Source organism: Podarcis raffonei, chromosome 15 (assembly GCF_027172205.1).
Source record: "Podarcis raffonei isolate rPodRaf1 chromosome 15, rPodRaf1.pri, whole genome shotgun sequence".
NCBI lineage: Eukaryota > Metazoa > Chordata > Lepidosauria > Squamata > Lacertidae > Podarcis > Podarcis raffonei.
Genome location: NC_070616.1, coordinates 20,727,752 through 20,741,153, shown reverse-complemented (window position 1 = coordinate 20,741,153; position 13,402 = coordinate 20,727,752). Strand labels below are relative to the sequence as shown.

The window sequence follows — 13,402 nt, the reverse complement described above, 5'->3', positions numbered from 1 at the left end:
ATCAGGGAGAGCCCAGCCCCACTTACAGCAGGCTGTAAACAGAACTCTGCTTACCCTGACTGTGCTCTTGACCATTCCGTTAGGGAAACGCTTGAAACGTCCCTAGCCATTAGCTTACACTGCTTTTGTGTGCTTAGTTCCAAGTGTGTGGAAAGGTAGGGCTCAGTTCCAACAATGAAGGGGTTTTAGGACTGGCCCACACCTGCATGTTCACGCCTTGCTAATTGTAGTGTCTAGTATATATTGGAGACACGTACACATTATATTTGCATGCAAGCTGTCAACAGATATTGCAGTTGACAAGCTTTAAGCATGGATGTTGGGAACTCATCACAAAGCCTCTTCCTGTTGGGAAGTAGTCTTTGCCACACTGTTTTGAGCTATACGCAGCACATTTTGCGACAAGACTAGCCATGGAAGCCAGAAGTGGCCATGGACTCATGTGGCGTTCCTTCTTATAGGCTGTAATCCGGGGTCCCACCCCCCAAAAATAAAAATAAGTACATACCTCTACCAGAGATGGCAGCACCTCCCACAGGGAGATATACTGCTGCATCAGGATCGCCCCATACGATGCCTTGTTTAAGATTATAGGAGGTAGAGGACGAGGCATATCTTTTTAAAAAAGAAAAAAAGTGACTTCTCAAGTGCCCCAAATTGCTCTTGGCTTTGAAATTAGCATATTCGCCACACCTGAACTAACCACCACCCTGGGGAAAGAAACCCCAACCCGAACATTTGTGATTTGCCAGTATGGTTCAACTCCACTTTGTTTTTTTGATTTTTTTAATGTGTCTTCTCACTATTCTTCTTCTTCGTTGCCCTTACATCTCCCTGGTCTCACTTGCCCTCACTGTGATTTAATCTAATAGGCTGTGGGGACCCCACATGGTTTTGCTTATGGGCAACTGGGGTTACCTAATCTCAGACTCAGAACCTGTTGTTTCGGCATCACTGACAAAAGGCCGCATGGGTCACCACAATCAAAAGCGTTAATGGTCAGTGAGGGCAAATGAGGCAGAGAACACTGAGGTTGGAAATGTAGAAAGATGAAAATAACACCAAGAAGCAGCAACAACAGCAGGAGCAGGAGTGGTGAACCCCGCCAAGGGAACAAAAGGTGCGAGACAGCCTCCGTTCACAAGGAGGGGGGAATATATGCAAGAAACAGGAGGCAAGTTTAATAAAATGAAGACACTCGCAAAAAATTAACATCTAGTTAAATACCGTATTTTTTGCACCATAACACTCACTTTTTTCCTCCTAGAAAGTAAGGGGAAATGTCTGTGCGTGTTATGGAGGGAATGCCTACGGGTGGCATGCCTACAGATTTTCCTCCTCTAAAAACTACGTGCGTGTTATGGTCGGGTGCGTGTTATAGAGCGAAAAATACGGTATGCACTTTTGGCTCAGTACCGTCTCAGAGCCCGTCTTTTGCCCACAACTGTGCCTTGAGTCAGCCTATTCAAAGACCACGCCTGACGCAGGACTGTGAGTGGTGGAGAAATGAAGGGCTTATCCACGCTTCCGCTTGTTCTGCTGCTTTCCCTAGGGGAAAACACACTGTTTCAATCAGAGCAAATGGCAATTGGGGTTTTCTCCAGATTGACGTTTGCTCTGATTTAGAGCTAAAGAGTGGACTTCTCCTGGAAAAAGAGCGGGGCAAGGGGAAAACCGCTCGGGCACATGCTTAGAAAGTGTGGGACGGGTGGAAAACCACTTGGACCCCTACTTTCTAGGCACCGTACAAGCAGAAGTGTGGCAAGCCTTAAGAGCGGTACATCAACTTGCTGACGGGAGTCCCAAAAATAAACGGGGGGGGGGGGGGAGAGGATATTTGAACAGTTTCCCTCTTTCCAATTTGCATTTAAGTTCCCTGGTGTGGAACGTTCCCCTGGCAGGCAGGCGCTGCTATTAGCGGCCGCACTCTCCCCGCTGCTATGAAGTCGGCTGAAAGGGCCATTTCCATAACAAGATGCTCCCCGCTCCCTTTGTCTCTCCTCGTGCTTCGGAAAGTGCTCCTGGCTAATCGACAGGATGTAGCTACATGGGGAGCAGCGGGAGACTGGCACACACATGTCGGGGAGCCAATTTCCAAGTTCCATCCCTGTGGCACTGACTGGCACTTAAGAGGCAGCAGAGACGGTGCACCTCCCACAATCACATGGCATTCCCAAAATTACCTGCAAGGCTCATGAAAAGCTCACGTAGTTTGAAAAACTTGGAGGTGTAGTCTCCAGACTCAGTCAGCACGGCATCATAGTCTGGGGGAAAAGGCAGGGTCAGTAGTCAAAGTTAGGAAGAACGCCTGGCTCAGGGGAAATGCCAGGCCGCCTTACTTAACCAGGAAAGCTCATTCCTCCTGAGTGAATACTTCTTGCATCTTTAATCCATGCAAAATAGGACTGGCTGGTGGAAGCTAGAGACTTCTGGTTCTCCATCCTTCCCTAAGCTTTAAGGCCAGCTATTAGAGCAGTGGTTCCCAAACTTTTTCCAGCCACCGCCCCCTTGGCTCCATAAACTCATCCCCAGTGCCCTACGCTGCCCTATAAAAAGCATTATTCAGAACAGTGGTTTGCGCAATCCACTAAGAAAAATAACACAATATAATTCAAAACAGTAATGATTAATTGCACATTTATTCTGAATCCAACTAAAACTGTTTAGTTCAACTAATTCAACAAAACTGATGAACTTGATCCAGTAACCTCCAGTGCCCTCCTTACGCCCCCTTGCCTCTTAGCACTTTCCTGTAGTAAGTGGTGCAGAAATGGCCTTAAGTAAATAAATAGCACAGCCGTTTTTGGCAAGCTTCCCCTCCACCCACCGCATATCAGTAAAATCACTGCACGAGTGCGAGTGCAAAACAACAACAACAACCCACTTGTGGATGGATGGAGCACAGTGGCACAGGAGCTGAGTGGGAGGGAGAACACACTTTGCATGCAAAATGGTTCCAGGCTCACTCCTCTGACATCTCTCTTAAAAGGGACAAGTGACAGGTGATGGGTGGCAGCAGGGGGGTGGGGGGACCCTTTGCCAACAACCTTGCAGAACTGCTATCAGCCAGAGCAGGATTTGGGCTGGAGGTTTTCACCAGCCCTTTCAGCTGAAGCCCTTCTGCAAGGAAAGGAAAGACTCTGCCACTGAGCCCTGGCTTGCAGGACTGGCTGGTCCAGCATCCTGTTCTCACAGTGGCCAGCTGTGATTCCCATGGGAAACCCACAAGAAGAACTGAGCATAAGAGCACTCTCCTCCGCCTGTGATTTCCAGAAACTAGTCCTCAGAAGCATTACTGCCTTTGACCATGGATGCACAGTATAGCCTTTGTGGATAGTAGCCATTGATAGCCTTCTCCTCTATGAATTTGTCAAGCCTTCTTTTGAAACCATCCAGGTTGGTGGCCAGCAACTTGCCTACCAGGGCAGTGAGTTCCACAGTTTAATTATGCACTGTCAATGACACCTTACCATAACTGGTGATGGTTGCCTTGTACTCGTCAAAATGCAGAGCACCATTCATGAAGCCAAAGTTAGTGCCTCCGTGGAACATGTAGAGGTTGATGGATGCCCCCGCTTTGATGGCTTTTTCAATGTTTGCCATCATTTCTGTGCAGGGAAGCAAAGGGTTGAGAGTGCCTCAGAGCTAGCAATTGCCTTGATGTATTGCTGCAGTACAAACAACGAGCATCCACGGAGACATCGGGATCAGGGAAGTCCCTTCTGCAATGTGGCACTGCTGGCTTGCAAGCTCAGTTCCTGCCTAACAATAACACTCATTTTGCACAGGAGTGCTTCGTCCTTACTTTGCAAAAACAAACCCTGCAGCAAAAACAAACCGATACCACTCCCCACTCCACTCAAAACCCCATTCTTCTCAGCAAAGGGACCTACCTTCCCTGCTCAGCCTGAACATCCCCAGAAAAAACAAAATGCTAATCTTATTAAAGCATTTTACACCCACCCTTCAGCACAAGATTCTCAAGGCAGCTGATAACATTGCATTAGGACGTAGAAAAATCTAAGAGAACGAAATTAAAACGGCAGCACATAACAATTTAAAAATAGCAGCACAACGACAGGAGTCATTAAAAAGCTATTCAAAACCATTAAGATGGGAGGTAATTTTCACCTAGTGCCTAAACACCATCAGATTCAGTGCCTGGCCAAGAGATCAGGCAGGGGTGAGGAACCAGTGACCTTCCAGATGTTGGTGGTGGACTAAAACTCACAGCATCCTTCACTGTTGACTGTGTTATGGGAGTTGGGAGTCCAACAACATCCAGAGAGCACCATGTTGGCCTGTCCCTGAGATAACTAACTATTAAGCAGCACCCCTGCTTGGGGTGCCACCCATTCCATCTGACGAGGTTGAAAGAAGTAAAGAGAGAGGTCCAGCTGTGTCAGGCAATGAGCAATTCAGACCCTAAAAGAATAAATAAGAGGAGGAGGAAGGGAAGAAGGGAAAGTGGAGCAAATGAGGGAGAACAGCAACTCACCATCTGCATCAAACACATTATGAGGTCCTCCCCAGCTATCGAACCATCCAGTCCAGTACTCCATCACCATCTTGGGCATGTTGTCCTGTTAAAAAAGGACAAGAAATTGAATGGGTTAGATCCTTCCCTCAGGGAGGTATTGACAACTTTTGGGTGTCAGGAGGGGACCTTCCCATTTGCCCAGGCATTTTAGCAGTGTAGCATTACTGCATTTTTAAGGGTTTTGTTCGTCCTCATTTGCCCTTTAGTTTGTTTTGAGTTTCAGTTTGTTTGCATTTTATATGTTGTGGTTGAATTAGTTTCTCATCACATGTTGGTACACGCTGCCCTGGAACCTTTCGGTAAACAGGCGGGTAACAACAAATCCAAGTAGTATGTATTTGCCTTGCCTGCGAAAAAACACCCAACAACTGGATAAGGCACAACAGCTTATGACACCACCTTATAGCAAGGTCAGACCCCCAGCCCACCTAGTGCAGGATTTACTGCTCAGTAAAGCGGTGGCTTTACTGGGTCTCAAACAGAATCGTGTTCCACCAAAGATCCGTAAAGCAGAGAGGCTAAGGACTGAACCTGGCCCCTGCTGAACACTTCGGCACTGAGCTCCTGCTCCAATAACCATGGGTGTACAAACATGTCTAATTTGGCAAAGTTGTTTTCAAGCATTGCTCGTTCTTCAGCAAATGGGAAAGGGCTGTAACTCAGGGCAAAGCACCCGCTTTGAATGCAGACGGTCCCAGGTTCAGTCTCCAGCAAGGTCTGAGAATGCAGTGTCTGAAATCCTGGATGGCAGGTACCAGTCAATATAGACAACACAGAGCTAGATGGACTCTTGGTCTGGGTCAGTATAAGGCAGCTTCCTATGCTCCAATGTTCCATGTCAGCTTTCATCTGAAGAACATTCTGCAATGGAATCCACCATGTGGCTAATCTCAAGGAGTTGACTGCTTGAAACATACAGCATGAAATAGGGTGCTCATTGGGAGGTTAAGCAGGCAGAAGTTGTGTATGTATGTGGGAGGCTGTTTTCTGTGGTGGCACTGTAATGGTCAAATGCTCTCCCTACACCTGTTTAGCCGCCACCTAAAGGATGCCACCCAGCCAAACTGGTCCTATTGTTCCATACTTTTAAAATATTATTTGAGACCCTTTCACTGGTTTTTAGCTGCCGACTCTGCTGCATTTATTTCGAGACTTCCTTGCCACATGCAATTGTATTTTACTGGTTTTACTTTTGCTAATCATCAATCCAAGAAGCACACTCAATGCACTAAGCCAGACCTAAGGCTAAAACAAGTAAACAAAAGGAAGCTCAACTCTGCCTGGTTTGAGGGAGGGGAAGTCAGTATGTGGTGAATTTAGCCCTAAAGCCCCATAAATCCTCGAATACCAATTTGAACACCCTACACACATGCACACACACACCACCCTCTTCTACACATGCCTCGTGGATGAGATCTCTCTGTTTTCCTACGATAATTGTTTATAGGAGGAGCAGGGACCTCAGGCCCGGGACTGTCTAGCTACTTCCAGGAATTCTCCCCTGGCCACACCACTCACCAGCTGTGCTCAAATATTTGTGCCTGGCTGCATCTGGGATGCCTTTGGAAAGAGAGGTGAGTACATGCAATCCTTAGAGTTTTATGTGGCTGGAATGTAGCCTCCTAATTTCCTCCTGCCACTTTGCAGAAGCTCAAGAGGGGCACTGGCAGATATGATGCTCACACTCTCCCTCCTGCTGCAACAGGGGCCAAGAACGCATTGCCAATTTCTTCTCCATCCCCAAGGAAAAAGATGGGGGAACTGCCACACTGCGGTCACTCCAGGCTGTGTGCTTCTCTCTCTGACTTCCTCCAGCCCAGAGAAGCTAGTAAGCCTTTCAGGCAGGCCTGCCCAGTACGTGAGCTACCAAGCTGCATATTTGGTGGCCCACCAGGGCTCACTAAGCCCTGCAATGGATCATTAGGCCTGCTTTAAGACTAAAAGGAAACAGAGAGCTGGTGTGCAGCCTGGCGTGGTGGCAGCTAAGTCCCAGATCTCTTGGGCCAGGCACACCAGCAGTTCCGCTTTGGCTTTGTTTGTCACTTAGGTGCTCTCCCCAAGCCCTCATCCCAGGGGAGCAAGCAAGCAGCAAATTACAGGTCTACCAAGCCAGAAGCAGTAGCTAGAGAGAATTTGCTAGCAGTGAGAAAAACCACAGTGTGTTATGTGCAGCTTATTTCCACCTAAGGTAATTACCTCAAATCCATAATGCTGGTGCACAGTAAAAACAGAAGAACTGGCTTGCTGGATCAGACACAGGTCTGCTGTTCAAACTCCAACAGCAAGTAGTCAAATACCCGCAGGTGCTCATAAGAAAGGCATCAAGGCAGTGGCCTTCTATGATTGCTCGGCACAGAGGCTTCGCTTAGCTGTTTAGTTAATGTCTGCAGTAGACAGACTTATCCTCCATGACTTTAATTCCTGCACACGCACACACAGCAAAGTCATGAAAGCTAGTGGCCAGCTCATCTTGGTAAAGTGAGTTCCTGCTGAGAAGGCTGGAACAGGCCTCCCTGGCAGCTTATGAGAACTGCTACAAGCAGCCAGAGACTTCAGTACACATGGGGTGTCACCTGCTGCAAGATTCGACACTGGCTCAATGCATCACTGAGGCTCCTGGTTGGTGAAGTGAAGTGGAAACCATTCTGTGGTCCCCTGGGCCTGGGAAGTCAGGTGATGATTAAGGGCCAATCAGGGGCTGCCAAATATAAAAAACTTGCAGATCTGGTGACTTGCCTCAGTGCAACCCATTAGTTGCTGGGGAAGGTGACCTGGTTCTTCCTTGGTAGCTCCAGCTACTTTTATCGGGCCTGCTTCTTGCCCTACCTGCCTCTGGCTTGCCAACTTGCCTGGCTACCAGGATCCCCACCAATCTCAAATCTACAGCTAGCATATGTGCAACTGAGCCACCTTTACTTTTACTGGGCCAAGGTCTTAGTTTATAAAGCCCTAAACAACTCAAGACTAGGTTATCTTAAAGACCTCATTGTCCACTAGATCCCTGCCTAGTCCCTGTGCTGAGCTGATGAGGCCTTACTGATGGTGCCATGCGTTCAGCCTGTGGGCCACCATCAACAGGGCCTTCATTGTGGCTGCACCAACACTGCAGAACTCTTGCACCCTTGCCAAATGGACATGCACCTGTGACTCTGTGCTTTAGACATCTCTCTTTTTACTCAGGCCTTTACCAGCAGAATAATTGTTGTTGCTGTTTGCAACCAACACAATCTACAATGAAGTATTTTTGTTGTGCTTTGCAATTTTCTTTTTAATTATTAGTTTTATTTTATAAACAAGATTCTCCTGCACTGTACTGGCTTTCCTCCGGCTGTGGATCAATCATGGCAAAGACTGTTAAGGTCTGTAGCTAAGACAATGAACTGAGCTGAGCAGGAGGAATAATGGGAGTGGAGAAACCTGGGGCTGGAATAATTAAATTGCAGCCTCCAATGCAGAAGAGAAAAGATTGCCAGCAGCAGGCTTTGTAATGGCCCGCTCTGCCTCCTCCCTGCCCCCAGAACATCCCCCTGCCGCCCCACAAAATAAACAAGCTAGGCTAGGAAGGACCCACCTGCCAGAAAACGGAAACCGCATTGCCTGGCCTCCTCCTGCCAAGTCTTGTTCCCTTTAATTGCTTAATCGATTGCTCAATATTAGAAAAGGAATTACCAGCCATTCAGATATGTTAAGCACTAAAAAGGATAGACAAGCACAGACCTCATGCTGCAGATTCGACTCAGGCGAGGGGAATGATTTAATCACACCTTGCTGGTGGCTTTGTGACAAAGCCAATCTACCATGAAGAGGTTGGCGCTCTGCATTCCTACTGTTCCCCCTGCACCGCTGAGAGACAGACATGGGTTGAACCTCTCTCTGCTGTCCAAATTGCTCAGAAGGGGCCTGAACACACTTGCGACCCACATGCCTGAGCCACCCTAATGCGTATGCTGTTACCAGGACCATTAGTCTGCAGGGCACAACCTGATAGCGACCTTGCATATGATAGGAATTGAGGGGTGTGAGTGGGTGTGGGTGGGTGTGTACACACCTGTGCTTAGAGCAGGGGTTGCTGCACCAAAACGGCCATCGTTCTTGACCGCTGCCCATGCTAGCTGGGGAAGATGGGAGTTGTAGTTCCAGAAAACCTGGATGGCACCATGTTGGCAACTCTGGCTTAGAGGTACATTTCATGCATGCGGGGCGGGGGGACCACACAAACTCACATACACAGAACTTTTGGAACTCACATTGGTGAAGGCCAAGCAAAGGCGTGTCAGCAGTAAGTAGGTCCTATCCTTCCCCCAAGTGCACGACTATTACAGCAACCACCACTGACAAACAGCCAGGTTCCGAATGTCGCAAACCTGGAAGTAAGTGTCGAATGGACTCCCAGAACAGATTAAATTTGACAAACAAGGTACCAATGTATACTCAATAGCCAGGTTTTCACAGACAAGGAGGCTTCCTCCCTGCTTTTCCAGCACTCTTTTTCAGAGCCCTGAAGCACCACATACAAGGGCAGTAGAACAGCATGTCTACCCTTTGGATGCTTCGTACTTACCTGCATTGTGTCAAGGTATGACAGGATACCCGGGTCCATCTTCTGAAAGTTAACAGTGGCCAGAGCTAAGCAGGGAGGGAGACAGAAGAAGATAAGGAGATTTCAGGTAGGTTCAAATAGCGGCAAATGCCCCTTTGATTCAAAACATGCCTCCCAGCCTAGCACAGACACTCGGGTTGGCATGAACCGTGGGATGGAATTCTGCCCTGGCTGCGTCCTGCTCATTTTCAACCACACCCAGTTCACACATGCATCAGTTGGCCATTATGCACTTGTTTAACCAGGAGCAGGAACCATCACTGGGCCTGAGGGGATAACAAGCATCGGCAGTATCCAGTTTCACACAACAAGCCGCCAGTCCTCATGCTATACTTGTAGGAACTTCCCACTGGAGAGTTTTAAGCAAGAATGAAATGCGCTTTGCCTGAGAGATGGGACTTATGATCAAATGGCACAAGAGGCCACAGCCCTGGTGAAGCTAAGCAGGTCAAATTTGCAGATGACACCAAACTGGGAGGGGTGGCTAACACCCCAGAGGACAGGATCACACTTCAAAACGACCTTGACAGATTAGAGAACTGGGCAAAAACAAACAAGATGAATTTTAACAGGGAGAAATGTAAAGTATTGCACTTGGGCAAAAAAAATGAGAGGCACAAATACAAGATGGGTGACACCTGACTTGAGAGCAGTACATGTGAAAAGGATCTAGGAGTCTTGGTTGACCACAAACTTGACATGAGCCAACAGTGTGACGCGGCAGCTAATGCAATTCTGGGCTGCATCAATAGGAGTATAGCATCTAGATCAAGGGAAGTAATAGTGCCACTGTATTCTGCTCTGGTCAGACCTCACCTGGAGTACTGTGTCCAGTTCTGGGCACCACAATTCAAGAAGGACACTGACAAACTGGAACGTGTCCAGAGGAGGGCAACCAAAATGGTCAAAGGCCTGGAAACAATGCCTTATGAGGAACGGCTAAGGGAGCTGGGCATGTTTAGCCTGGAGAAGAGGAGGTTAAGGGGTGATATGACAGCCATGTTCAAATATATAAAAGGATGTCACATAGAGGAGGGAGAAAGGTTGTTTTCTGCTGCTCCAGAGAAGCGGACACGGAGCAATGGATCCAAACTACAAGAAAGAAGATTCCACCTAAACATTAGGAAGAACTTCCTGACAGTAAAAGCTGTTCGACAGTGGAATTTGCTGCCAAGGAGTGTGGTGCAGTTTCCTTCTTTGGAGGTCTTTAAGCAGAAGCTTGACAACCATATGTCAGGAGTGCTCTGATGGCGTTTCCTGCTTGGCAGGGGGTTGGACTCGATGGCCCTTGTGGTCTCTTCCAACTCTATGATTCTATGATTCTTAGGTTTGGATCTGGTCAGTGCCTGGATGGGAGACTGCCTGAGAGCCACCTGTAGGCTGACTTGTGTACCAAGGTGGAAGAATGAGAGAATACATGTGTAAAAAAAAACCCCCAAATAAATTCAGTTTAATCCAGTTTACCCTCTCCCCACCCCCCTCCTAATCCTATTAATTTATTGGTGAAGGTGCTGACAAATCTCAGTTACAGATTCCTCCTCTCCTCTCCCCGGCCCCGGCCCCAATACTCTTCCCAGGGTTCAATTTATGGAAAGGAAATTACTATTAAACTGCTTTGAGTTTTCACTAAAGTCCTTACAATTCTAGCTTCAAACACTTGCAGTATTACTACCCCCCCCAACCTGCTTCACAGACCGGGTGGTGGTTGTAGAAAAAAGGGGATGTCCCAAGGCTTAATTAGCACTAGCAGAGCAATTAGGGATGCTGAGATAAAAGGCCGCACACCAAAGCCGCCAGTAGCATTTGAAGTTGCATCCCGTGGCGAGGCCCATCTCCAAGGGCGAGGCCCTTCCTAGCCTCAGCAGCAGGAAGCAGACGTAAAACTGGAACAGGAACAAACTGGCCAGCTCTCCCAGGTTGCTTCCAGGAGACCCGTTTGTTGACCGGTGTGTGGGGAAGCCAGGTGGAGATGGCCACTTACTGAGTGTTCATTCAGACAGGTCTGCAGGGAGCTTTTACGACTTTGCATCAAGCAAGCAGAACCCCGCACTTCTCCATCTCTTTTCTTATCATGAAACATTCGATTTGGGTGGAGAAATTGGTTTGTTTCATAAGAGCACCAAATATTGGGCAACCTGAATTTGCTGGTATGTGATTGAATCCCACCACAAAATTGTGACAGTTCCTAGAAGCACAGGGGAGGGCGGGGAGGAAAAGAGAAGGGAGGGTTCATCGCACGTTTGACTGCCCTTGCCCCATATGCATAATGAGAAGAGCTTGCTGGATCAGGCCAGTGTTCCATCTAGTCTAGCATCCTGTTCTCAGTGGCCAAGCAGCAACCCACAAGCAGGACCTGAACTCAACAGCACTCTCCACTCCTGCAGTTTCCAGCAATTGGCATTCAGAAGCATTCCTGCCTCTGGCAGTAGAGGCCATCATGACTATAGCCATCATGACTAGTAGCCACTGATAGGCCTTATCCTCCACGATTTAGTCCAATCCTCTTTTAAAGCCATCCAAGTTGGTGGGAATGGATTCCAGTGTTATCTGCTTTACAGCCACAAATTGGCTGCACAATGGCAGCGGCTCATGGAAGGGTGTGCGGCTTCTCTTTGTGCACCTTGAATGAGTCATGCACGATGCGTGGGATGCGATACATGGAGGAGGCCATCAAATGACACATGTTTTGCATGTAAAAAGGTTCCAGGTTCAATTGCTGGCATCGTCAGTGAAAAGATTCCATGCAACAGGGCTGCAAAACACAACTGAGCAGAGACTATGGAGCAAGGGTGGGGGACCTTGGGCTAAGGTATGGGCAGCCCTCCAGACCTCTCTGCCTGGCCCTCAGTATTCATCATAGGTCCTGCCTCCAGCTACACCCCTGATCAGAACTGCTCTGCCCCCTCACAGAGGGCTTTTGCACTATGGTGGTGATAAAAGAATCAGAGTTGGAGGGGACCACAAGGATCGTCTAGCCCAACCGCCTACAATACAGGAATATTTTGGTGGGGCTCGAACCCATGGCTCAGAGATTAAGAGTCTCATCATGCTCTACCAACAGAGCAAACCACTGGCAGTTGAAATAGACAGCAACTCGGCCAGATGAACTAAAGGTCTGATCCACAAACCAGCATCATATCTCCATATATACAAAATGTATTCTAGGGTAGGTAAATTACAAAGGTCTAGCAGCTTGCTCTTCAAATAAAACAAAAAACAAGCAAACGCTGATTGTTAAGAAAGCTGATTTTTTTAGGACAACTATGTTTCAAAAACTCAGGGCTCTGTCAAAAGATGACCTGGTCTGCAAATTCCACGGCGTCAATGGGAATCATCAGGAGGACAGAAAAGCCAGGGTCTTTTTTTCACCTGCAGGCAAACAGAGACAGTCACCCTCCTCTTCTTTCCTCTTCCAAGCATGCTTTTTATTACCTCCGCTCTTTGTGTGTTCTCACAGCCACCTTGCCTCTGCCGCATCACTCAGAGCCCTAGTTATTCCGCACTCCTGATTACTTGACATGTTGACTCTAATGAGCAGATTGTTGTGACATCCGAAGCATGAGCTGGGATCAAGGCGCGCTTGTCACATGAGCCCGATGGAGGAGACAACTCCAAACAAGAGAAACGAGTGCGCTCTCAGGCAGTAAACACATTTGCGCAGGGAGCAGAGCAAAGCTGAACTGATCTCCCCCCTTACACACACACATACCACTGATCCCCATCTCCCACTAGCAGGGAGAGAGTGACCCCATGTGGACAGGGCTGGGAAGTTCTGACATTTCACAAGAAGGTGTCAGGCCTGGATGGGATGCAACAGGATGCTAGCCAATTCCCAGGGACAGGCTGTGCCACCTGTACTTGTATTTTTAAACAATTACATAAAATTTAATACAGTTTCCACATAAAATAACACAGTGTATGTACCTGGATTTTAAAAGGGCAAATACTGTACTGTATAAGAGTTGCTAAGTTGTTGTTATTATTTAACAAATATAAGCAAAGAGTAATTGCAAAAGATCAATGAGCAGCAAACAAACTGCCATCTTCACATCCACAAAAAAATATTAGAACTAGAGGTGTGCCCCCAAAACTGAATCAGGTCAATTTGAGTCCTGGGATCTAGCCAAATTGCATCGAGGCAGCCCTAGATCGCCCTGGGTTGGATCGGGTCCACCTGGAGCAACCTGAGGTTGTTGGGGGGGGAATCTTCTGATGGGAGGGTGCAGAGAAGGAAACACACAGACACCCTTGTGTGTGTTTCC

General features: G+C 47.8%; 1 protein-coding gene across 4 annotated transcripts in view; it reads right to left on the bottom strand.

Annotated features, from left to right (window-relative positions):
- Positions 1-13,402, bottom strand: part of GLB1L2 (galactosidase beta 1 like 2) — a 63,004-nt gene that overhangs the window by 15,753 nt on the left and 33,849 nt on the right. For all 4 annotated transcript variants that reach the window (XM_053366386.1, XM_053366387.1, XM_053366388.1 and 1 more), the window contains 5 exons: positions 9,102-9,166; positions 4,499-4,583; positions 3,471-3,608; positions 2,184-2,264; positions 509-615 (listed from right to left, as the gene is read on the bottom strand). In XM_053366386.1, the coding sequence (XP_053222361.1) occupies positions 509-615; positions 2,184-2,264; positions 3,471-3,608; positions 4,499-4,583; positions 9,102-9,166 (476 nt within the window). The remainder of the gene's footprint in view (positions 1-508; positions 616-2,183; positions 2,265-3,470; positions 3,609-4,498; positions 4,584-9,101; positions 9,167-13,402) is intronic.